Source organism: Gallinula chloropus (genome assembly GCF_964237585.1).
Source record: "Gallinula chloropus genome assembly, chromosome: 10".
Lineage (NCBI taxonomy): Eukaryota > Metazoa > Chordata > Aves > Gruiformes > Rallidae > Gallinula > Gallinula chloropus.
In genome coordinates this window covers 7,716,801-7,744,168 of record NC_140095.1, presented here as the reverse complement: position 1 = coordinate 7,744,168, position 27,368 = coordinate 7,716,801, and the positions used below count along the sequence as shown (strand labels likewise).

The following is a 27,368-nucleotide window of genomic DNA, read 5'->3' as shown; positions in this document are numbered from 1 at the left end:
CCTCTCTACTATTTCTGCCTGCTGCTTTTACCTTGGCCATCCGTTCAGTCCAGCAGACTCAGAAGTAATTTTATACGCAGCAGAGAGCGGGTGGAATTGATTTTTCACTCAGTGCTCAGTTCCCATCTGAATAATTATCAATTTTACTGCCTCATAAAGGGAAGAGTCAAAATTTCAAATCAATTCAAAAGAGCTTCTGAGACTACAGAAACTGTGCATGAGAATAAAGGTCAAAGTTGTCAGTGACCTCGGGAGATGATGTCAGATATTAGTACACTGAGTAGTTGACATCAGAGGCACTCAATATGATATGACTAGTGCTAATGCAAATCATATTTATGCTGACTACTGGAGACCGGCCATTAATATTTAAAAGAGCATGTGAAAGCCTGCATTCAAAATAAATATAACGTATTCCGCAAGATCTGAAGTTAATAAAGACGGATCACCGCCTAGTCATATGCCATGAAGTGAAAGATTACTGCATATTAACAACTAGAGTATTACAGCAAGATTGCCACAAGTGCAGGAAGTCCTGAGCCCAGGTTGCCGTTCTGTCCTTTACACTGACATCACTGCATGCATGGTACAACACAGAGCGTCTGACACCCCCTCATGCTGACTTTGTCACTAACTTCTTCTATTAGGCAAATAAAACATAAGAACCTGTAACATGACAAGGGACTCATCATATTCTGGTAACGATGCCAATAATAAACATCATTAATATTCTCACAATTCGCCTTCTCCCGCCAGGAATGTGTTAGCTACCATTAGTTACTCTTCACTTTCAACTAGAACAGCAAACAAGTGACAACAGCAACTGCGGTGACTGCATGCCAGGCTCTTTCCAAATGACAGCATACCTATCAGGGAAACACAAAGATGACCACACTACTCGTTTGCAGTTTGTAATAACTTCCGTTTTCGCTAAAAGCCTCCTGGCCTGGGAAACGCCTCTGCTGAAACGGCATCTTTGCAACCGCATTAGGAATCCAGAGATTCTTGTAAATACTCATTTTCAAGCAGTTTAATGAGATTTTAAGGGAATGCGGCACAGAGCAAATGTGGAGAAACGTAGCTATGAGCATCCTGATCTCCCCGTAATGTACTTGGGCTGTGAGAGCCCGGCCAGAGCTGGGCAGGGGAAATCTCTCTCTCCTAAGCAATGCAGCAGCCACTTCCTTTTCAGAAGCAAGAGATTTAATTTCTATTGTATTTACCTTTAACAGGAAGAAAATCCCACTGAGTCACCTACTGCAAAATAAAATATTCAAGCTCAAGAGCATACAGCCATTCAATTTACACATTTCATTACCAAAATGTGTGGTTCAATGCCAGAATTTGTTGTTCTTCCTCCTAAAGTACTTCAGAGAGCTTTCCTTCCCATTTATCTACAGATGCATCGACGATCTTACAGACCTCCTTTTACAAGCAAAAATGAAACACTGACTTTTCAGATCCTGTACAGCCAAATGCAGCATCTACGCTGTTCAGTATGACAAAAGATAGCCTCAACCTTTGGTTGTCACAAGAGCACTCCGGGCTGCGTACCAGCACAGGGAGGTTTGTCCTGTTCCTAAACAGCCAATGCTCCCCTTGAGTTTGGGACCACAAAAAGTCAGGAAAATATAGAAAAGTAGCAATACGCCAGAAAAAAGACCGAGAATTCACCTGCTGTAGAACTTCTGGGTTCTGCTGCATGAAGTGAAGCAATCGCTGTCCCTCTGGTGAGATGTCTCTACACCTGAGTGTCTTCTTGCCTTCCTTGGTGAGGTGCCTGAAGAGGTAGGTGACAATGTAGTCTAAACTAGCGCAACAGCTGGAGGAGACAATTGTATCTGTGTAAAAAATGAGAGTTTTGAAATGGTTTCCATAAAAGAGTAATGAATAATGACATTTTATAGTACTCTGAGAGCTCAACTTTAATAATCTCTTTGACATTAGGCTAATCGATACATCGACAAGTCTATTTTTGATCCATGAGTTGACTAGCTTTGAAGACTGCTTTTATTAACACACAGTGGTATTAAACCTCTGCTTTCTGAGCAACTGGAGAACTCCATGCACTAAAAATCATGAACTCCAGTGAACTTCATTCACTCTTGCATCCTCTGTGTACTGGGAAGCGCAGGATGAGGGTGGAAATCTTACTGGTATTTAGTTTCATTTTCAGAAGGCCCTGGATTTCTGGAAACTAAAGTTCTGGTTTGCCCTGCTTAGTGAGAAGGCAAGAGTAAATCACATCGAGCTGTCGTCCTGGCTTTGCTCAAGTAGGATTTCACCATGTTTCTTTGCCCCAAATAATTTAACATCCAGTGTCAGGTGGCAACACGAACAAGGGCAATTAAAGGTCCAAGAGGGCCATCACAGTCACAGTGCTCAACAAACTTAACGACTTGAGGAGGCTGGAGCACATTAAAGGTGGCTGGCAGCACCACAACAGCAGTCCCTAACAAACGCTTCAGGAATGTCCCCAAAACTGAAAGTCATGACAGCGAAGGATGAGACTGTTGAAAAGCGGAGGCAAAAGCCACTTCATATCTTTACTTACTGTTTCTATAAGCAAGGAAGATTAAAAGCTTAAACCTATTTGCAGAGTAAATATGTCTGTCTGATTTATGTAAGTTATTTTGTTGCTAGGTGTTGCCTGCTGTGCGGCTGCTGCGAGGAGGATTCTGCTCGCTCGCGTGCATCAGCAGAACAGACAGCAGCGTACGGGCCCTTGGTTCTCATGCGTGCTCCTCTCCTCACCTCTTCCCCCTGAAAACAGTGGTGCACCCTTCCCCCTGCCCAGCTGCCATCTCCTTCTGGCCCGACACCCGAGATGCTCCTTGGCCCCCAGAGCAGTGGCTCTGTGCAGCCTCCCAGCACCAGCACTGTGGCCCTGACCTGAGCCATGTGTGCCGGCTCCTCGCTGTACCAATGACACCCGGAGCGCTGGTGCCCGGACAGTGCTGCGAGATTCTGCTCGCTCGCGTGCATCAGCAGAACAGACAGCAGCGTACGGGCCCTTGGTTCTCATGCGTGCTCCTCTCCTCACCTCTTCCCCCTGAAAACAGTGGTGCACCCTTCCCCCTGCCCAGCTGCCATCTCCTTCTGGCCCGACACCCGAGATGCTCCTTGGCCCCCAGAGCAGTGGCTCTGTGCAGCCTCCCAGCACCAGCACTGTGGCCCTGACCTGAGCCATGTGTGCCGGCTCCTCGCTGTACCAATGACACCCGGAGCGCTGGTGCCCGGACAGTGCTGTATCCTGCTGGGTGTCAGGCCAGGCCCTAGCTGATACCCTCTGCAGCTTCCCCGTCAGTCACACCATGTAGGACTCCAGCCAGTTGCCACTGACTTCAGTTTTTAGAGTTCACAGCATTTGTTTTAGATGGGCCACTGGAGTAAGGGATGTGTGGGGGTTGCAAAAGGAATTAAACTGTTAAAACGCTCATTCTGAGGGAAAAGGGATTAGAAGGATCCAATTAAATGTACCTTGAATTCTTTAAACTATGCTAATTTGGAGGCCTGCCAGCCTTGCAGTGTTCATTTAAACACATCCCTCCAGACACTGAAGTATTTTGATCTGTGTCTGTTTAACTCCTTAAGCTCTGTGTTGACACAATTAACCCTTCGCCACCTAAAAACTTCCTGTATCTTGCTAAGAGTGTTTCAAAATAAACACAGAAGAAACATTTACAGGCAAAGGAGATACAAATGGTCTCCTAAGACTTGATCTTCTGAAGCAACCGGGTGATGCAGCAGGTGGCATTGAGAGTGACCTAGCAGCTCATGGATATGAGCTGGAGCATCTCTGCTCTGGCTTCCCTGGACCAGGGGGCTTCTGAGGGCTGAATTCAACAGGGCAGGATGTTAAGACACGTTGCTGGAACAAAGCCGAGCTCACCCTTAAGAGCCTTGCCGAAGTCAAGACCACAGAATCTGGCACTCGCTGTGTTCTCTGCTAAAACAGTCCTGCACAGGAACTAGAAATGCAGTTCGTGGTGGAATTGAATCACCATCAATAACAACAAGTGAGACACTTGAAAATACATATTTCATAGGAGGGCTCTGCTGTATTTCTAAACCTGTGCTTAACTCTATTTCTTTTTAAATTGAATAACACAAAGTAAATCACTATCATCAGCTTACAAAACAGCAGCAGTTCCTAAACATGCTGATACGGTACAAGTAGATATTTTACATTCGACAGTAAGTGATTTTAGCAGGACAGCAGACAAGTCTACGCTATCATTTGCTCGTGAGAATCTGATACGAGTGTTAAGAGCTACTTAAATTTGCCCATAACTATATATCAAATATGCTTCTCTATGCTCATTTTTTTTTCTTTTGATTGCAAGGATATAACAGACGGGGAGCGTCAAGTGAACTCCCTCAAATGACTCTTCTGGGCACGTGGAAGGCTGTGCTGGGGCAGAACGGCGCTCTCACTAAATCGTAGTGAGACAAGCCAGCCAAATAAACAGAGCAAATGAGGAGCTACCAATTCCAGGATACGGACAGAAAAAGGGATGGAGAAGACAGAATCATGATAGAATAATAAAAGAAACTGAGATAAAAGCTTGGGATAACCAAGAAGAATGCAGAGAAACCATATCTCTCATTGCTGACCACCTCAGCTGTCACCCATGAACTAATGGCAGGCCAGGGTTACAGAAAACCCCAACACCAGCTCTGTGTGCATCACCCCAGATCCAGCACAGTTCAGCAGCTTTGTCAGGCCAGGATGGTGACTAGCACCAGTCACAATCACATTCAACTGTCTCTTTGGTTTCCTCTCTATTTTTGCCAACACACATTTGTTTCATGGTCTGGGGGCTAACTTCACTTGCATTTCTTTGTTATTCGTGTGGCCTTGCCTATTGTTGGCAATTCAATCAGCCATTAGAACTTGAGCACGTGTGTTAGAATGGCTATATTATTTTAAAAAGCTGACAGAAAACTCAAACAACTCAAGGATGGTTCTTGGTCCAAACAACGTGACAGCAGCACTCTGAGGGGGAATTATTTTTCAACAGTTTAATGATATTGCTGAATCTTTGCAAATTAGAAGATTTCGGTTTGTTTTTAACATAAAGGCAAGGAGAGGGAGTTAAGTGGTATTTTCCCTGTCCATCAATTGCTTACACTTCAATACTGGCATTATTTGCCTTTGAGACTAAACCTGGAAAGTAAATGGATTTAGCAATTTAACATCTAAATTAGGCAGCAAGACAGAAAAAATGTTTTACTTTTTCCTCAATGAATAGCATACTATACTATTAATCATAGGAGAATTAGAAAAGCTTTGCTGAGATTAGTGACATGCCAGGCAGACTACATTAAAAGGCTCTGATGCACTGAGTCAGCTGTGAAAAAGCCAGGTAAACACTTTAGAAGAGAACTATTGGAGTGTTTATCCTCGCAATAAAAGCTTCGACGAGGGCTTCCATTATAGCTGATTTACAGCCAGGCACTTCCGAAGGAATACCTATTCTTTCACCCTGTTTATACAGCCTGGAATCAAGTGAGGTATTTACTCAGCAACAGAACGAACGCTCCTCAGAAACAAGGATTTGGGGAATATTTAGCCTACTGCTGACAACAAGGGGAGTCTCAAAGGTTTCCTGTACGTAAAAGGGAGCTGAGAAAGAAAAGTCAGGTACATTTTTTCTGTTACAGAGAATTCTTCTGATATTGAATTTTTACAATAAAAAGGTATTTCATTTTTATAACACTTCTGAAAAGGACTTGTCTGGTCTAGATGGTTCAAAACTGAGTTCCCCCTTGGATGGCTAACAACAGCCCTGAGCTCTCCTGTTCCAAGATATTCTGGGGCACTGCTGCCATTCAGTGAAAAAGGCAACGTGTGCATCTGCTTACCCATCTTCCAAGGGCAGAAGGATGTGTGTGACCAAGGAACATGTAAGAAACAAATTGTGTATGTTACAGCCTGATAACTGGTAATGCCCCAAATACCAACATTTTAAAAGGCATACACCAGTTTGAAGATGACTCCTAAGAAAATGCAGTGATACGCAACTCACTCTTGGGATGATTAACAATAAATCAAGAGCTATAACCTGACCAAGGAGTAGTTTATCTGGATATGTCATGGTAAGAGTATGGAGAATTATTCAGTTGACTACAGAGTCCCCTCCTCAAATACAAACAAGGACTTTAAATGCCGACATCAACATCAATTCTTGATACATGTAGTGTTAAGAGACATGATATCAAGGAAAAATCATCACTTTCTCTCTTCAACATGTATGGAAAAAAAGATTTCTTTCCAGCTGACTAATCAGGGGAAATAAGTATTACTTTTAATGTGCACAAGAGAGTAAGGGCTGCATAGGCAGCTAAAGAATGGAAAAATACAGGAAAAATACCAGTGGGGTCCTAGAGGTGGTGACAGAAACCAAATGGGACCATCCTCCAAGTCCCACCTCCCGCCCAAAACAGGGCCAGTGTCAGCCAGGTTCCTCAGGACTTGTCCAGTATCTGGGAATATCTCCAAGGGTGGAGATTCCACATCCTCCGTGGGCAACATGGAAACAGCTGGGTCTTACTGACCGGCAGACAAGGCAGATCTGGCAAGCTTCAAAGACTGAAAAGCTACTTGAGTTTGGAGGAATCAGAGTAAACAAAGAAGAAAATGAACCTGAAAGTGAGTGTAATTGCTTTTGGTGGCCGGCATCAAACCAGTGAAGCCAGATGAAGTCCAGACTTCCTTCACACTTACATCTAGCCTTGCATATTTCTATGATTTCAGGCACTTTGAGGAGTTTAAGTTGAACAGGAAAGCACTGGTGACATAAATCTATAGTTTATGAAATGTGAAAAACAAGTGAGCTGTTAAAATTTTTGGTGACACTTGTCTCAGCAGAGTATGAGCAATTCCACCAAATGAAAGCGTTCTTAGAAAACATCTATGTTCCTAAAAAATTCATAATTCTTCAAAATTGAACTGCCAAATGTTTAACTTAGATATGTTTCTTACTCCTCCCCCCTCAGTGAGAGAGTGATGCTTTCTGAGAGGGGAAGATACACCTAAGGCATGCTCTTCTCAGGGATGACCAGTGATAGGACAATGGGCAACAGGTGCAAGCTGGAGCAGAGGAAGTTCCATGTGAGTAGAAGGAGGAACTTTTTCACTGAGAGACTGCCCAGAGAGGCTGGGGAGTCTCCTTCTCTGGAGACATTCAAACCCACCTGGATGTGTTCCTGTGTGATTTAGTCTGGGTGATCCTGCTCTGGCAGGGGGTTGGACTGGATGATCTTTCCAGGTCCCTTCCAACTCCTAACTAATCAGCTCTGTGATTTTGTGAAAGCTGATGCTTACACAGCTTCTGCATTTTCTTCCTTCTCTGGTAAACAAATTCAAATTGGGTAAACTAAGTGTGCTAGTGACTGGTCAGTATGAATTTACCCAATGCCTTAAGGCTTGCCACACTGGCAGCTCAGTCAAAGCTAGCACTGAGTACTGTACTACTGAGTACTGAGCACCAGGCATATTCCCAGCAGGACCAGTCTATATGTGGGAAGTGCTGTACCATCACTGCAGGTGACAGAACACTCCAAGTATCTGGGAGAAGGTGGATTTCGGCGTTATATAATAAAATGACCCAAATACTTCTTTACTACTGGTGCTGAGCTATTCACTACCCATTTTCTCTCCAAGAGTAGTTTCCCTCTTGCAGCAAAAGCTGCTGAATGTGTTTAACATAGTGAACGCTTTGTGAGTCTCGATGCATTCAGACACTCCTATGGGGCTCGACTGACACTTGGCGGTAATGAGAAACACCAGCTATTAGACAGCAACATCTATACACACTAATGTTATACCTTTTCTTTTTTTCCTTTAATAACCACCCTGATCAATAAATACTACCGTAAGGTTTGCACTGCCTCTCAGTCAAAGCCTATACAAATGCATGGCATTCCTAGGCGGCTGCAATGCAACTGCACCATTTACTACTTCTTCCCCATATGCCCAGTTCTCCTTCTCCATATGCCAAATGACTTCAGGCTGCCAGCCCCCTGCCCAAACCCCAAACGTTTGGACAGTCATTTGGTTAATATTTGGCATAAATTAACCTATGCAAGAGACTGAAATGAACTGCAATCAGACTGCTGTGGTTTTATCACGACTCTAAGTATGCTTCTGTCACACTGATTCTTCTCTAAAGTATATTCAGGAAGTACTGAATTGGTTTTGGGTTGTTTTCCATGGATAAAGATATCTTTACATTTCTCAAATCACATCATAGCTGTGCAGAACAAGGATTATTTATACAACAGCTACGATGATCAAATAAACACAAAACCCCACAGATTCCTGTACACATTTTAATACATTATATTGCTGAATAAGAAATGCATGAAGCTCCAGTATGATCCTTGTGGAGGCACATTAATAATTGTAACAGTTCTGGCTTGTAAGAAAAGACAATTTAAAAATACTATCTGTAAAAACCTACAGGTTAGATGTTTAAAAAAGAACTGTTAACTGAAACAGTCGCATTCTTAAGATGTTCATAAGCCAGCATCGTCCACTGTCATGTAGCATTCATTTTGTAAGATACAAATGAATGTGCTGCTTTAAAAATCTGAGATACCCAATATGGATTCTTTCTTTAGCTGAGAGTAAGCAACTCTTACCTACTGCGGTAAGTCCTTCCGATATTGAGGTAAGAATGTAAATGAGGACGCGAGGTTCTAAACTGGTAATGAAACTCATATGGTCTTGGGTCAGGCACTCCAGAAGCGGGTAGTACGACTGGCTGAGTTTTCGGTATTGCTGAAAAGAGAGTGCACATTCATAGTAAATACAGATACTGCCATCAACTAACATTAACAACACGAACAGATGATAGAAGATCGACTTTATAGTTTCTGTGATGTGACAAATTCTAATTTAGCCACTACATCAAAATATTGATAGGGACAAAATATTTCCTTGTCCTTGGCAACTTTTCAAATTTTCTGTAGGATATATTTGGGCTCTTAGCTTAAAATAAGCTTAGGATAATGCAGGAACACTATCATGCTTTGATGTTCTGCACAGCTATCAGCGTAGTAAAAGCAGCACAGCATTCTGTACAAGCTGCTGGTCTGATAAGATCATGGCCTGTATCGTATCTTCTGCAGGAAATCCTACTAAGATTTACCACAGATTTTCCCAAATTGTCTCAGAGACAGACTTTTTTTGTGCTTTAGTGAGGTGCTGTAACAGGCTCTGCGCAGGCAAAGGCACTTGCTCGAGCCCATCAGCCCTTAGAGACTCTTGTCTCGGGCATTTATTGTTGGATGGTCAGGAATGTGCCAAAAGTGTGCACTTCACCATACAACCAACACAGCAGTTTTAACTGAGAGCAACTTTTCAGTTCCAAGGGCTTTATTTAAAGTGGCAGGCCTAAATCTGGGTATTACCCATCGTTACCTATCCCAAATTTGCCCCTTCCTGCCATAAAAGGGCCGTTTTGAATTAGTGTCATGAAAAAAATGTCACAATTCAAATTTCAGCTGATATTGCACAAGATCTTCCCACAGAGAAGGGGGAATATGGTGGACTTGGAAATTGAAGTTTTGAATTTTATGGGGAATGCACAGTGACAATTTGCAGATTGAAAGCAACCGCAGAATGGCTGGATATGTGTGGTTGTTCTACAGTGCACACGGGCGATGTAAATGGGCTTGTGAGTACAGAGAAGAACAACATCTTGCATTCACTTCTCTCTTTCACGATGAGCCAAGAGAAAATTCTAGAAAAGCTCCCATTGCACACGGCAGGTTCGTCATACCTGTATTTTAGATGTTGCTATATAAATAAATTCGAGTTAATTGAACTGAAAGCTGCGTCTGAGCTGTTGGAGATCTCTCTGTCTCATTATAACAATACAAAGCCTGTGGTGGTGTTATTTCATATTTCACGTAAAGACTCCCAAGATGAGTAATTGCTTACTAGCAAGTCACTGTGGGATACTGAAAGCAGCATTTTGACAAAGGCCTGAAGTACATTGTCAAAGTGGTTGTCCCCGTACAACTTGAAGACGCCAAAGCTGACATAATTTCCACATAAGGCAGATTTGAGTGCAGAGTAACAGATGGAAATGCCCTTGAGTTTCAACGGATAAACCTGATCTTTTGACAAAGTCCCAAGAGAGAGGATCTGATTACCTGTTTTCATAAAAAGAAAGAAAGAAAGAAACTTATATAAGCAGCTGCAAATCTAAAATATTTTGATGGCACTAGCTAAACTTTTTTTTTTCTTTATTTTTGTTATTATTATTATTTGGAAGAAAAAACTCCTTCTGCATTTGATCCAGAAGATCTGTTAAGCAAGCACGATTAGAGCTTAAAAGCCACTGAGGAATTAGTGTGCACAATTTAAAATATAAGCCATGGAATTCCTGTTGTTGACGAACAGCCAGCCCATGACTGGGTCTATCAGCATGAATTCCTTAATCCGAGCAGAGCTGCAACACACGGTTTTTATAGTATCTCTTTAGTTTCACAATGCCTGGTTTTGATCCATTACCATGACAGTCTCTTGGGATGGTTGCTGATGTATATACACACTAAATATATCCCTCAGAAAACAATATGTCCATTACAAAAGCCTCTATTTCACCAGTCACAGATGGGAATGACTTTTTAATTAAAATCCATGTTTATAATGTTAAAATAACAGTTAAACGTAAATATTTACTATTGCTAGTAGCAGGCAACAGTGGCTTTTGGATCCAGGGTGCAGCAGCACAGTAGATCCCGCCGCAATCCTCTGTACAAGCCTCATTATTCACAAGGCCTCATTACCAAGTTTTCTAAGTATCTTGTAATAATTTAATGCTCATCTTCACAGCACCCCGGAGTTAGTTTGTCTTCACAACAATTTATTTTTTTTTTACCTGAAGTAATTAATGGAAGTGAGCTAAACCAGTAGAATAAACACAGCAATGAGTAAGCAGTTCCACCATGAAGGAGCCTTACTAGGTTGATCCCCATCTGACACTGACCTTGGCAAGCTTGGCCTGCACAAACCCCAAGTGCCTGGTTTTCGCTCTGTTACTACTCATCATTCTTGTTAATTTTAACTGGAGGCAAATGACACAAACCTATACATTTTTAAAGTATTCCCACAAATAAAAAGGGGGAGAGCCTCAGATGATCAGCTTGTTGGCCTTCAGTGTCTAACCTGGATGTCATGGCTATGACAACAACTTGGATCAAGGAGCAACGAGTGAACTCTGTGTTAAAAAATCACAATGCCAAACGCTGCCAGCTGAGAGAAGTAGTTGTGACAACTCAGATTTGGTTTTGTAACAGACAATCAGAAATAGCTTTTAAAAACTTTCCTTAGATCTCATGAGATTTAACACACACTGAGGCCAGATACTAAAGTGTGTCTGTCCCCACACAGCTCCCCTTTCTGCCCATGCAAACTTCCAACCTCAAATCACATACCTGTCTTATTTTAATTCTCTTTCTTAATGTTATTGATTACTTACAGTGAGGAATTTACATCATATAATCAGAAAAAGAAGGGGAAAACCCTATTTCTAGACACCCAACACATCCAAGTGTCACCCATTTGGTATCATGTAATGCAAAGTGAGAAAGGCTTTTTTTTATGCTTTACTGCATAAACCACTTCTAGCAAGTACAAGGCAATTTATCCATCAGGTTGTAAAGGAAAAGTAGCTTTACAAAAATAGACTGTGAGTACGCCCAGGGATTGCTCAGAAGTAACTGGGGTCTGTAAGAAGGGATGACATCACTAGAATTATGGAAGGTAGGAGGAGAATCAAATATTTCACTAGGAAAGATGGGCACTTAAAAGCAGATTCAAGCCCTTTTAACAAAAAAAAACCCCAACTATGAATGAAAATACAGAATGATTTTGATACTGTAACTGGTTACAGGAGCACCTCTACCGCCCCAAAGGCTGTAGTCACAACCCAGTGCAACTGGGGAAGAGGGCAATCACTGCTACAGCAAACGGCGTTAAATCAGAGTTCTACTAAAAATGTCCAGTATCCAAAAGATCCTCTTTGAAAAGTAAAACATAGCAGGGAAAGGAAGAATGTCTTCTAGTGTACCTGGATACACATTTATTGTAATACTTAACATTAATTTTATGTAAATTTAATTTCTCAGTAAAGATAAACTCCATTTAGCTTCCTACAGTGCCTCATTTAAGACATCCCAGCCAGGTCATCTCAATTAGCATTAATCTTTTTGACAAGAGCTAAGCCTAGTTACCAAGATCGCTGCATTCCAAGATCTGTTAAAGAAGAAAATGAAGTACACAGTTCTGTCTGTGCACTGCAGTGGGCAGGCACATGATATTTTCAAAAGCCGCTATGTCGACAGGGTACAATTCTTGGGGCAAAACCAAGACAGAAAGGTAAGAGTGCTGGAAACTAACCATGGCCTTCTCCACTATTAAATTCTCTGCTGAAAACCTTTATGTTAGTAAGACAAATATATGTTGGCTTCAGAAAGAAGCAACAACGAAGTTCTGGATCCAGCTTTGAGTTTCTAGCTGTGCTGTCCAAGCATGGCATTGTGCAACCCCAGGTCCTTGACATACTCAGTGTAACGTGCAACAACAGATGGAAAGAGCTCAGTAGTTGTCAACAAGGCAATTATGTATTTAATATGGAAATTAATTGGAAGTCGTTGGAAAAATGGGAGGATGAGGAAAGAAGTTGAAAAAACCCCAGGAACACCTTAGCCTGGGAACCCGAGTTCTAGGAAGTATCCACTAGTGTTAATCTATCATTTTTCTTACTTCACAAAACAAATCACCCTACAATTAGAACTTTAAACCCATTAACCAGCATAAAGCATTCAGTATAGAAAGGCAGAGCCCTGCTCCCTCATGCTGGGCAGGCATGGCAAATTGGGTGTCCAGCCCTTCTAATGAAAACACAGAAGAATTTGGGCCTAGTGCAAGATTAAAAGCTGCTTGTTGCAAGTGGTCAGAGTCCACAGAGAACTGTTCTGTGTTCATGGATTCGTTTTAAAAGGGCCTAAGAGTGGGAACTGCTGATTTCAAATTAGCAGCAGAGGCGAAAGACCACGCGGTGCCTGGTGCCAATGCCCCAAGCCATCCGCCTGCGATTCAAGGGATGCAGTGCTAGAACAAAGACCAGTGTTTTAGCATTAGTTATTGAAAAAAAAAATGAAATACAGTGCTATGCCTGACTAGATAAAAAAAAGAATGATCTACTTGTAACATTTAGCAGGAGCTTCAGGGGAATATTTTTACACACCATGGATACTACTGAACATAAACTAATTTACTGAGGTACTTGGAATCAGGTCAAGAACAACTCCTCAGCTACTGAGGATACGCTTACATTTATAATCCCTGTAGCAGAGGACCAAAATACAATTTTATAAACTCCTATTGTTAAAAGAAACAGTTTAAAGAAATTAAATCAACATAACAGTGACCTTTGACACGCTGAATTTAAAAATTGCTTTGAAATTCATAGCTCCTGTCAAAATGAAAACTATATCGAGACCAATCAGGGAAGTTTCAGCGTTACTACTGAGTTAAAAATCAAGTTAAAAAACCCAACTTGAATCAGTTTCTTCCTAATGTGGGAAAAATCATACCACACAATCTTAGAACATAGTGACTTTCCAAGTTCTCAGTGATTTCCTTTAACATGACTTTTTGCCCTGCATTTGACAGCAATGTCACTTAGAAAAATTCTAACCTCTCTGAGCCTCAGTGGCAATCCAAAGCCCCTACAGGAGTAAGAAAAGGATTTTTAAAGGTACTGGGCAAAACTGCTAGATAGGAAAGAGGGGCTTGAGTCTGGCTGACAATTTAAACATTTCATTACCAAAAGACTACTTAGTACATAAACAAAGGAGCTGGAAGGAGGAAAAAAAAAGCATGTGTGTGCAGAGGGGGAATATAGAGCCGGCAAAAAACCAACCTGGGATGCTCTGACCGAAGATAACATCGCCGTGCCTCAGAATCCCAGAGGCAATATGCACCAGAGCTCTTTGCGCAGCTCATTCCCTCACTCCCTCCTAGATGTGGGAGCATGTCAGGACAGGCAGCTTCCCTTTTGGTTCTCCTCCTTAATTGCTTTTACAGTAGAAGCCATAATACAAAAATGATTTCCTTATGGCTGAGCTTCATTTAAGTGGGGCTCGTTCTGGATTCCAGTCCAATAACCGCTACAGAATCACAGAATTATAGGGGTTGGAAGGGACCTCGAGAGATCATCGGGTCCAACCCCCTGCCAAAGCAGCTCCCCAGCACATATTGCACAGGTCGGCGTCCAGACGGGGCTGGAATATCTCCAGAGATGGAGACTCCACACCCCCTGGGCAGCCTGTCCCAGGGCTCCCTCACCCTCACTGGGGAAAAGTTCTTCCGCATGTTGGTGCGGAACTTCCTGTGCTCCAACTTGCAGCCATTGCCCCTTGTCCTGTCTCCACAGACCACTGAAAAGGGGCTGGCTGATTCCCCCTGCATTTCATGCTTAAGATACTTATAGACATTAATTAGATCCCCCCTTAGTCTTCTCTTCTGAAGACTGAACAGCCCCAGCTTATTCAGCCTCTCCTCATAGGGGAGATGCTCCAGGTCCTTAATCACCTTCGTAGCCCTTCTTTGGACTCTCTCAAGTAGATCCCTGTCCTACATATAATAATACATCTAAATCATGTTTTAACATGTGTGAATTCGCTGAAGATGGAAAAAAAAAACTTTGGTGAGATTAAACCAAAGTTGTGAAAATCTATCATATTTCTAGAGAAAAAGTGGGGTTTGCCTTTTCCCCTTTCCTGTTTTTATTATTCACCACTGCCCTATAAAGATGGAGACTTTCCAGGCGCTCAGCGTGCTTGGGCAGAAAACCAACTGGTCATGTATAGACACTGAAAGGAAAACATGATTCATAAAGATGGGAACAGGCTCCAAACCCTCATTTTTTTGAAAGCTCTGCAACAACCAAACATACATAAACCCTCTCCAATAAGCCCACCGAGCACGCGGAGCACCATGAGAAACTTGCCAAAAGAAACCGATGATGAAATCAGAGTTGGTAATGAAGAGCAATACATATTCTGGAGCTGTTAGTGCAAAGGAGAGCAGCCCAACAGAAACCGAGGCCGGTGAGCACTCCACTTTGAAGCTGAGCTGCTGCTGAGAAGTACCTGTTCTACAGCAAGAATCGCTTCAACCAAAATTGTGAAGAACCACCGTTTCCTTACGAAGCTGCTGGCACTGAATGGATTACCACACTAAGTTTTGAAATACATGTTCTAGAAGCAATTTAAAGCTCATTAGAAATAATTGTGTCTGGCTAGTGGAAAATGTGGTAAAATTTAATCCACATCCAAATGCTACCTGGGCTGTGAGAACAGGAAATTGTTTTGTGCTACTGTGGCTAACCTCGTCGCTGACCTTGAGCAGTAACCGCTACAACAGCTGAAAGCTGGAGCAAAATTAAAAACTTACATCAAAGTATATCATGACAGAATGTAGATAAATAAAAACAGCATATTGAAAATATTATTTTTATGTCAGCCGCCTATAATGAAAGGGAAGAGGTTTACTAAAATGTAAAGGAACCACAAAGAGAAATAAATGGTCCCAAGATGCACCGGAACATCGTTCCTACACAACTGGGAGTTCAAAAACACACAGTAAGGAGACTTGTACGTACAGAATTAAAAGTGAAATATATTGGGGATGAAGAATGGTGGACTGTGCTATTCCAACTCCTTTCAATTTTCTCCTCTCGGTTGTTTATTTTAAATCACTCTATCACTCAGACTGGCTCTAGCCATAATGGACAAGGCACAACGCCCCTTGCCAAGCAGCTGCAGAGTCCTAACAAGGATAATTGACTATCTAAGTGCTTTTTGCATCCTACGCCAGGCTTTACATCTTTTGAACATATAGCATTTGTAAAGACATCTTCAAATCGTCTTCAGCGCTGTATCGGTGATAAATGAGCAGGACAGCCCGCAGCACACATGTACCACCCTCATTGGGAAGCTGGGTCTGCTGAGCAGAACTAAACACTGGCTGAGGTGCTGGCTTTCAGAACTACAAAGAATTCAGATTTATTTTATTCACTGACAGCCAAAGACGCCCAGCTTATCTTAATATTGGGCACTTTGGATTTTTTCTGCTTTGCACTCAAAACATAAGAAATCAGTCTGGGGGAGTAAAAAAGCGTACTCTTCAGTGGGATCAGCGTCCATGCTCACAAACGTTCACATGCATTCTACACCCCAGGAACACAGCTCTACCCTTTTCTTCCCCCTTTCATTTTCAGCCCAAGCACAGAGCTCTCAGTACTGGTAAATGGAGGTATCATTCAGACATGAATGGACATCAAAACTTTGGTAAAATGGAAGATGAAACTGAAGCGACTTGCTGGGTTTCCAAATGTTTCATTCAAAGTTATTCCCACGTAAACACCAGAACAGGGTTTACACAAAACAAATCCACAGATACATTCCCAAGGATTTCCATCACCTGAAGGATGCATTTGCAACGTATCTGTGTGTTACTCAAACCCCCTTCCATCAGTGCAGTCCAGACTTAGGAAATGGCAACATGATGTCAACAACCAGCGCACTGTGAGAACCATCACCTGATGCCACCTTGCTCCAGTTACTAATTCCCTGTCAAACTGTTGATGGGACAGAGACATATTTCAGATTTCCCAGTGTACCTAAGTCATCACTGGGAATTTTCATGTTTGCTTTGGTGCAGGTGAGATTTCTGAAGCATTTTCTGTGTGCCACCGCATGTGAGAGAGAAGGAAAAATCCTATTCTACCACTAATTTAAATTTCACTTCTGGAAGGATGTATTTTCATTTCATTTTTTTTTTTTAAGAATTGTAGGGGCTGGAAAGGACCTTCAGAGATCAGAGTCCAACTCCTTGCCAAAGCAGGGTCCCTAGGACAGGTTGCACAGGTCGACGTCCAGACAGGTCTGGAATATCTCCAGAGAAGGAGTCTGACACCCCCCTGGGCAGCCTGTCCCAGGGCTCCCTCACCCTCACTGGGAAGAAGTTCTTCCACATATTGGTGCAGAACTCCCTGTGCTCCACCTTGAGACCATCACCCCTTGTCCTGTCCCCACAGACACTGAGAAGAGGCTGGACATTTCCCCCTGTGTCCCACACTTCAGACATTGATAACCATTGGCCAGATCCCCTCTCAGGCTTCTCTTCTCCAGGCTGAACAGCCCCATTCAGCCTTTCCTTGCAGGGGAGATGCTCCAGGCCCTTAATCATCTCCGTATTCCTCCACTGGACTCTTTCCAGGCATTTTGTACTGGGAAGCTCTGAACAGTTTCATATTCTTCTAAGAAAGAGATGCACCCACACTACACTGTCTGCAGGACAGGGACCAAGCTTGTGCTATGGGAAGGAAACTCTCACTGCCAATGGCACAGCAAGGAGAGGTGAGAGCTGGAAGCCAAGTTCACACACGGATTTCCAAGAGGAGTAAACACAAGTCAGGTCACAGGTGATGGAAAGAAGGACTTCACAGGGATAAGAGGAGGCTGGGAGGAGTTTATGGAAACCCACTGGGTTAATGGATTATCGAAAACGGAGAGTGAAAGGAAGGATCTTCCTACAAGGACAGCAGGATGAAAGGAGACGACAGTTACCTCTATTTTCCCCCGTTTGTGTCTCAAGACATCACTTTGTGTTTCTAGTTTAAAAAGGCAATTATTATGGTACAGATTTCCATCAAATCTGTCCTGACTCTGGAGTGTCTTTTTGATCACTCTGAGGAGCTCACCAGAAGCTGCAGGCACATACAAGAGGTTTGCCTGACTTGGTAAGATAAATGAGCACACACTGTTTTGTGTCATCTCTTGACATTCACTGTGTGCCTTCTGGTTTCTTCTCTAGTGCTTCAGCCATAAAAATCATGCTGAATGTAAGAATTCAACTGGTTTGGGAACTTCAAGTTACTTGCAGTAACAGTACAGCAGAACACTCAAAAACTGACCCAAGGATTAGCAGGCATGTATGTAATCTTTCTGTTAACTGAACTATGCAGAATGTGGAAATGCTGCCCAAGAACACCAAAGTGCACTTTATCATCATCCCCCACTTCTTTATTTTTCCCCAGATGTCTGCTGAGATTATATATGTTTAAGAGACAGATGCACTTGAAAAGAAGTCACAGAGTATTATGGATTTGAGTTTTCCTTAAAAGCCCAATTATAAAGTATTACAGTTTTCAGGAAGGCATCTGAAATTAATGCAAAACCCTTTAATATCAACATTTTTATAGGAATTTGTATGCTCAAAAGATCATACATAACTGAGGTAATGAATCTGGCAACACATTTCCACAAGAGTTGTATCTTCCTGTGCACTGGAATAGAAATTTCATAAACTAGTAATTGGTGATAAAAGCAAAGAATGTTAACAGCAATTATGCAAAGCTGATTAATTGTAGGATCTTGAAATACTTGCAGCAGGCAGTAAAACCTTCCCAGATAGGAAGCCAGTGACCACCTCAGAAATAGCTGTGCCATTCTGCAATAGTGCTAATCCAGCTCTGGAGTCTCCAGTACAGGAAAGACATGGAGCTGCTGGAGAGCATCCAGAGGAGTACATGAAGATGATCAGGGGGCTGGAGCACCTCTCCTATGAAGACAGGCTGAGAGAGTTGGGCTGGTTCAGCCTGGAGAAGAGAAGGCTCCAGGGAGACTTAATTGCAGCCTACTAATACTTAAAGGGTCCTACAGGAAAGTGGAGAGGGGCGGTTCCCCAGGGAGTGCAGGGACAGGACAAGGGGCGATGGCTTCAAGCTGAGAGAGGGCAGGGTTAGGTGAGATGTTAGGGAGAAGTTCTTTACTCTGAGGGTGGGGAGGCCCTGGCACAGGGTGCCCAGAGATGCTGTGGGAGCCCCTGGATCCCTGGAGGTGTTCAAGGCCGGGTTGGATGGGGCTTTGGGCAGGCTAGTGGAGGTGTCCCTGCTCATGGCAGGGGTGGGACTAAATGGGCATCGAAGTTCGTTCCCACCTAAAGCAGTCTGGGATTCTATAATAATTAAATTGAGAATTCTCTGGTTCTTATTTGCAAAAGTCACCAATACTTTAGGGCTGATGACTTTATGGACTTTACTTACACACCACGGAAGTCATAAAGAAACCTTTTGCTTTCAGATGCAAAGTGTTTTTTTAGGAATCAGAAATGAAGCAGTTTGAAACCAACTAGTGTGATTTACTAGTTCAGAAACTTGATGACAACAACTGAAATGGACAGATGCCCAGCAATATGGTATGCTTTTTGTGAGTGCATGAATAAAGGCTGTTTGTAAAGGCTGATGAAAATAAAAATAAAAATTAAAAAGATAAATCAATCTGCAATAGGATCAGGCACAAACAGACAAGTAGGGCCAAAGCATCATCATGGCTGTGACTGCACCTGATTATACTTTAAATAATCATAAGGAAGCTTACAGCAATTAAGTAAAATGCTAACAGAAACTGAGTATTAAAGTCTAAAAGTTTACATTTTATCTTTTCATACACAGAAAACCACATGTTAATTTTGCTTAATTGTTCTAACAAATTTAAGCTGGGAAAAAACCCCAAACCCCCAACAGTGCTACCTTACTACAGGGCAAGAAACAGAAAAGTAATTTTGCAAGGAGTGAGAGCTACTTGGGTGTAATTTTTTTCCTGTCCTAAGTAACTGCTTCACACATTCTGCACATACTGTTCCCACACCCTACGGATGGAAAACCTAATGACACCCCTGAAGTTCTTTATGCAGGCAGCCACGTAACACACAGTTTCCAGACCCAAAAAGCAACCTGAATGCAGCAAAACCAAATCCGATGCACCAATTTTGTGTCTTTAAGAGAACCAGGACACTTACAGCTCTTGCTGTTTACACAAACTATAAATGAGGTTTGTTCTACAAGAACTTGGTAATGCTCCTTTCCAAATATTTAGAAAGCAAAACTGTAAGCTACAAAGTTAGTTGGAGTGTAATATAAACTGCTGGTGTCAGAGACCTGTTGCAGTTGTGTGCATGAGTGGGAGTAGTAAAATGGAGCAACTTATTATAAACACTTTTAACAGTGCTCCAGGGTAAAGCTGTTATGGTCCTATTATGTTTGGGAACTGCTGGAATATAATTTGAATACATAAAATCAACCCACACCTATCAATCAGTAGCCTGGATCCAACACCTCAAGAGTATTTGTAGCTTTGCTGAAACACATTTACAGCTGCCAGAAGACAGGCATTCGAGTTAAAAAAGCGACACGAGCAACGATGCTACATGAATGAACCCTGATGTAGGGAAGCAAACGAGCTCCAAAGGCCTGACACGTCAGGTCGGCGCTTTGCAAAGGGATGGCACTGGCTGCAGCACATTACAGTCCTGCTATGTATTCCACAAATCCATCAGTGCTCAGCAATAGACCTAGCAGGGGGTTTGTATCACGAGACAGCAAAGAATTACACTGCTGAGGAAACATTAATGAACACCTACCATAGGTACAAATCATTTTACTGGCTTCTCTGAAGAGAAGAATTCCATTTGGAGATGATACATCAAAATTTAAGCGCTGCGATCTAAAAAAACAACAGCAAAATATTCAGATGATCATCAAAGCAACACCTGCAATAGTTTCATTCCTGAAACAACACCAAATAGTGCTGATCACAAAGTACAATTATTTGATAAACTAATTCTAGCTTTCAGTGCAATGATGTGCACTCTAGTTATCTCTGTATGTGGCCAAAGAAGCAATCCTACGACAAAGCACAAAACCATTTTTACCCAGGAGACCTGACAATACATTCACAGCTTTCAGTGACTAAGGAACATCTCGTGCCTGTCTGGATTCGGAAGGATGCTCCAAAGGTTCCATAACCCAAGCAGTTAGGCTAACTTTTACCCTGCTTCTGCATCTGCATTGCTTTTGAAAATATAACTCATACTCCCAGGTTATTCTGCTACATAACATCTGTGGCAATCGCAAGCCAGTTCTCCCAGTATAAACTGTATTATGTGCTTTTTATGAACATTCAGACCTGAAGATGACTGCACCACGTTGTCCTCCCTGATGCACAGGTGTTACCAAAGCCAAGGGAACCGCTCCGTTCCCAATCCGGACAAGCAACGCAGCTCTTGCTGAAGTCCCTGCTGCGTCCCTGCGATAAAGGAGCCCAACTCCTACTCCAGGACTAAAAGTTAACTTTGAATATCTGTTTTAAGCTTCTAAGGATCTTTAGCAAAACTTACCCCATGTGTTTATTTGGACTGAAAGGGAAGAGAGTCATCAGTGAGTGACACAAACCAGAGTTTCCCTGACTGACCTATTTGGTGGTCATCCACTTCTGATCAAACAAGCAGTCCTTGCAGCCCCCCTGCCACAGAGCCAGCAGCAGGGAGCTTGTTTTCTCCCTTTTTTTTTTGTTTTGTTTTCTGAGTCCCTATTTGCAGGGTCCTTCGCTGCAAACTCTGGAGTAGATCTGGGTGTTTATAAATGAATAAAACATGCCTTGTATAAAACGTGTGTATTCCATATGCACACAATTATAGTGGCTGGCAGAGGGAAAGAAAACCAAAACCAGCACGTCATCTCAATATCAGAGTGGCATAATGCACAACCTGATACTCTGTAACATATTTTAACCATGTCAAAGTATATTGTATAATGCATTTGAACCTGTAAAAGCTAATGCAGTACACAACTCGTGAAAAAAACCCATCCCAGATGATGTTTTCTAAAGGGAACAAGACAGATTTTCTGAATACCAATAGGTGGAAGAATAACATGAATATGGAAAGTAGCTTGAAGAGCTGTCTTTTGCATAAGATTTATTGTTCCAGTTCCTCTTTGCTTTTGTTTACCATTTAATATTAGAGTTCTGCATTTATGCTTTAACAATCTCCTCCTTGAAGTAAGTTGCAGCACTATCAGAGTACACTGCTCGGGCACTGCATCTTCAATAAAAACAGAGTAATCTTTTCCAGCAATTTGTTATACTACTACCAGGATAAAAGACATAATTAGCCCCCAGAAACCAAAGAGGGAGTCGTGGGAAGTGGGTCAACACACACACGGAACAGGGACTCTGCCTTAAGGTTGGCATAGCTGTTCAGGGATAAGGAGTGGACCGTTCACACCAGTGTTTGACTGGGGGCCAGGTCTGAACTTCAAGGCATCAATTTCCCAACACTAGACTGAACCAAGTATTTTTTCCAAATTTCAGCTATCCCAACATTTCTCCTTGTAAATTTAATTAGCAAGGCAAAGTGAGAGACAGTGAGAACATATACTTCTTTGCTGAAAACTCTAATTACTTTAGTCACGAAGATACCCAGCACAGAGACTTTAACTATCAAGTTCTCATTCAAACACTTTTTTCCCCCTTTAGGGAGTAGACTAAATATTTCCAAAGGTAACTTCCCAAAATAAATTGTTCTATTACTTGTGGCAAACCAGGAATTTCATTCCAACACCTGTAATGTCAATCAATGAAATAACCTCCCAAAATCATTCTGGGGCCTTTTTGTTAACCCACAGAGAAGATTTTGGAAGTGGGAGAACTTACTTACGTGCCTATTATTAATACTGCTGTATTAGATGCCACTCTCCTATTTTGGCTGGAAGAGTTGACTTGCAAAAGAAACTGCAAAGGGAGTTTGGGTTTTCCAGGCACATACATACGCTGCTTGGCTTAAGGCAAAAATTCAGCCTGCAGCAAAACTCCACAATTTTCCAGTATTTAACTGTAGAGTCAGTACTTAGCCCTGGTTGAAGCACACACTTCCACTAACATTGAATATAAAACCACAGTAGTCTCATACATGTATATATATATATTCCTGTAATTAATTCTTACCAGCTAATTTTTAACATCTACCCTTTTGGTAAAACCCCACAGCGCTGCTGAACACTGAGCTCTCCAAACACAAAAGTAGCAGTCCAAGTCCAAGTCAGACATCACCAGGACAAGAAAAACACAGAAAGTTGGAACAGAGAGTACATCCTGTTGCAGTATCCACCACTTACCTAATTTTCACGTGCTTCTTACCTGTTCTGCATGAATTCTGCCATCAGCTTCAAGATCGGGGTTGTACAGGCGGGCTCCTGGTACCACAGTTCAATGGCTCTTTGCAGAACAGCAATGTACGTGGGGTATCTTCACCAAACTGAGTTAAAGAGTATACTGATACAGCAACATCGTGCAGAACACCTTCCCCTAACCCCCTGCTGCAGCCCAGAGGTAAACCTTGGCAAAGGGACTGCCAGAACCTCTATATTTACACAAGTCTCCGCTTAAAGGACTAAATCCTTTGGCAACACCAATAGTTAAGTGGGAAACAGTTAATATACTGGAGCTCTAATGAAGGAAAAGGGAAGGAGTTTGTGTATGCGAAGCTGACCGCTAAGCACATATATAAAATGAGCATGGATTTGTAATGAATGGCCTAAGTCACATATGGCAATTTAAATTTAAAACACCACAAACTGACATACTAGCAAATCTGGGCCCCCAAATTTCAGTGCTTACACATATATATTGCATTGTCTATATAAATGGTTGGGAACAATGTGTATGAAGTTGTTTCCAGGGTGTTCAAGAAGGGAATTCAGCCAAACTGCGTGGGGGAGGCCAGTGAAGTTAGATTTCTAAGAACTCCTTCAGGAGAGCTGTTTGCTCATCAGCACCCAAGAGAGATCTCTTCTTTCAGAGCAGGATTTAAAGGAAGGCAATACAGAAAAATACACATTTAGTAGACTCTGCAATGTAACTTAAAGAAGACTTACTGACTGTATCAAACCATTTCATGCAACGATTTGATATAAAGCTGACCCCTAGTTTTCTCAACATGCTGAAAAAAGGAGTTTATTTGGCTAAGAATGCAGAGGGGGCGATGGCAATGAGGTAGCACAGATTGACTGGCAAAGAATTAACAAGTTCTTTTAAAATACTGAACTGAAAGACTTCAACAATTTAATTCGCTATTAAAGCACGATCCAGCTAATCTAGTGGTATTGTTTAATAATAAACTTATTTTTCATTTTTAACCTTGTTTCATGTCATGTAATTGTGCTTTATTTAACCACACAAGAAACAGTGGCTATTCCAAGGAGAATGCTACTGCTTATTTGGATAATACAGGTAACTGTCAGGCATCTCAGGAAGGAGAACACCGGCCAAGTGCTCAGTCTGGGGTGGTGGAATCAAAGTCTGAAATACATAAAGGTGTACACGCTTCTAGGCTATGTAGACAAAGTCGTGGCTCTGTAGCTCTTCTGGTGGAGGCTAAAGCCGTCAGGGACGACACTGCTGATGGATGACAGCACTGCAGACAGATGGAAGGCATTCTGGCCACTGCTGGCTGGCTGGGGCACCTAAAGCCTTGGGCGCCTTTGCTGCCAGCTGCCTGAGGCACTGCATGCATCGACTACATAGAGCACAAGAGGCTGACGTGTGAAATACACTTTTAGACCTTGTTTCTCTTTCCTTTACGGGGTTCTTTCCAATTTTAAATCAGAAAAACTGCAGTTAAAACTATGCTGTGGAGAGTTATCCCATAACAAACTGAGATTTAAATTCAAATCCTACTTGCCTACGGTATCCTGAGCGGGCACAGATGACCCATGCCATCTCACACCTTTAAAAATTCACTAGTGCCTGTTCTGTTTTCTCTGAGGTGGACTTCCAATCCAGCTCACTCTCAGCAGAGAATGGTCAATATACTCAGACCACCACAGATGTCGTGTGACGTCTAGAACCAAATTGTGCTTTTAATTCTCCTAAGTCATGCCTCTTCCTTTGCTTATCTCATGGCCCCAGGTACACAGAGGGGCACAGTGCCATGCCACTGAGGAATTCTGCGGGGTAGAAAGCAATTTCCTTTTCAGATTTCATGGCAAAGGGAGTTCACTCAACAGCCAAACGCTACAACCAAAACCTAAGTATAGCTAACGTAGTCAGCCACCTTAATTCCGAAACTGAAGCACTGACTCCACATTCAATGAAGAGGAAAGACCAGAGACTACAGTCAAGTTTTATAAAGCTAGGCTCAACAGAAAGGCTTCAGCAATTTATTATTTTTTTAGTAAATCCAAGAAAATGGAATAAATTGGTCTGAAAGAGAATATTCTTTATAAGTGTTTTTAATCCCAAGCTTTAAGGAACCTGGCTAAGTCACGGACTTCACCTGACCAGTCAGTTCAAGCTCAAAGGAATTCAAACTGCAAAAACCAATACTGAGCTTTGAATCAGTGGAAGTGGCTTTAACAGCTGTTACAAACAGATTACCGATCGGGCAGCCTTGTTTCATAAGAAAATGTGTTCTCTTCTTTTGTGATTAGGAAAATTCAATCCCTAGAAGCTGTTTGTCAGGCTCTTTCAGGTTTATACCTAATCTTAAATCCTGAAAACATAAAGACTTTAAAATTTATGCTTCAAAACCAGAATAATTCTGAACAGGACAACTTATTGCTGCATGTGGTTTTACCTTGTGAAGAGACATGGTATGAATTTGGATAAATATGTAACTGTGGTACTTTGGGGATAAGATTGTTTTGCTTGTTCTAGTGATCCACATCTGAAGTGACATATGATCAGACACCCAACTAAGTCAATGAGAAGCTTTAAATGATCACCAGAGAAAGCATCTCACTGGCAGATCACTCATCTACAAACGTAGCATCACTGTATCCATACACAGATATTTTTACACAGGCAGCCCATTTCATGTGCTCGCACATATACATCTAGCTGACTGCAACTCTGACTCAACCTAATGGTTTAATTCTAGCAACCCATTTTCTTATTGCAACCTTCTTTTACAGACAACAGAAGTCATTAAATACTGAGAATCAACTGTGAGGAACACGGGAAAAAAACTGCCTATGGGTTACCACCTAACTGTGAGAAACACTAGATGAAAGTAACCAAGATGTGAGTGTTACCCTCAACTCACAACTGAACGTCCACAGACGTATCTGACTCTGAGACTCAGGACCTCAGACTGCAGTCTGATATTCGTATGGAAGAGATTAAACATTCAACACCTTATCCAGGCAGTCCTGAAGTAAATAATGGAATAAAGTATGTAAGGAGCATCCTCCCTGTTCAGAAAACCCAGGTTTGTTCTACCCAAAGCAGTACACAGGTTCTGTCAGGCCACACCTGCACATTCAGGACTGACCTACAAATTACAGAGACCACATGTTATGAATACCAAAGGCAAATAAACTTTCCAAAGCTGTGGTACTGGAATCGTCACTGACAGCTTGACATATCAATATTTCAGGAAGAATAAATGACTTTCATATCCAGGGTTTGGGGTTGTTTTGTTTTGTTTGTTTCTGTGATGTTTTTCTTCATCTTTCGTTACCGGATGCTTTGGGAGGATGCTATACTTAACACCTGAAGCTGCTTAAAATATTTAGAAATATTTTTAATGAAGTCTTTCGAGAGATCACCTAATACAACTTTAAAAACAAATTTTACTATTATTATAAGTATTTTCTCTTCATCCCTTGCCAGAGGAAAACTATAAATCTTGTCTCAGCTGAATGAACATCATTTATCATATTCATTTTCTTGTCAATACAATTATGAAAAGCCTTTGGCCTTTTTCCAAGGAGCCTGATTTGCTAGAGAAACTCAATTAGTATAAGCAAGCCTGCTACAAAACAGCCCTATCTGGCAATCCAGCCCAGCTTCAGCATACCTGACGATTCACCTCCAAACCATGATGCTAAGAACTCCATCGGAACAGTAAAATACAAGATACAACGGTGTCCCCCAAGCCCACCCCTCCCATTCCCTCCCTTCCCCGGGCCAAAGGGACTTAAAAAGAAATGATTTCTGCTCGTTTTTGCCATCTACTGGACAAAACTTAAATCCTAAACCCCTGCGATCAGAAAGAAGAGAAGCGTCTCTCAGGTGAGAGATTACCCACCCTGATTTGTTTTGTTATGGCTGGGGCTTAGACCTCAGGTATTTCCTCCAGTCACTTGAAAAGTTTATCAACACATTCTTCTACCAATGATTTACAAGTACTAATTCTGACAGCCTTCAGCACAGAATCAACAGCATCTTACGGTGTGTTAAACGCTAAGCCTTTTATCCCCTGCCTCTCTGTATTATTTATTTACTGAACAAATGCAAGGAAATCGGATTCATTTTGGCCACTGTTTAGTATTTGCCATTTTCAGTATTGAACTACTCGGGCTTCAAACATAAAAGAATAAAATCTGTTTGAAAACCAGCTTTTCTGTGCTATTAAAACCATTTTCTGATGATTTTAACATACTTCTTTCGTAGGTTGATCAAAGGATATTTAAATTTTGTATGATAAAATTGGCATC

The 27,368-nt window shown here is 41.9% G+C and overlaps 1 protein-coding gene across 1 annotated transcript in view; it reads right to left on the bottom strand.

The window, feature by feature from the left end:
- The window catches only part of RANBP17 (RAN binding protein 17), a gene marked incomplete at its 5' end in the record, with an annotated part of 154,606 nt that overhangs the window by 22,756 nt on the left and 104,482 nt on the right, over window positions 1-27,368 (bottom strand). Inside the window, 5 exons of the mRNA XM_084268704.1 lie at window positions 1,675-1,841; window positions 8,650-8,788; window positions 9,953-10,167; window positions 20,513-20,595; window positions 23,068-23,175. Coding sequence (XP_084124830.1) covers window positions 1,675-1,841; window positions 8,650-8,788; window positions 9,953-10,167; window positions 20,513-20,595; window positions 23,068-23,175 — 712 coding nt within the window. The remainder of the gene's footprint in view (window positions 1-1,674; window positions 1,842-8,649; window positions 8,789-9,952; window positions 10,168-20,512; window positions 20,596-23,067; window positions 23,176-27,368) is intronic.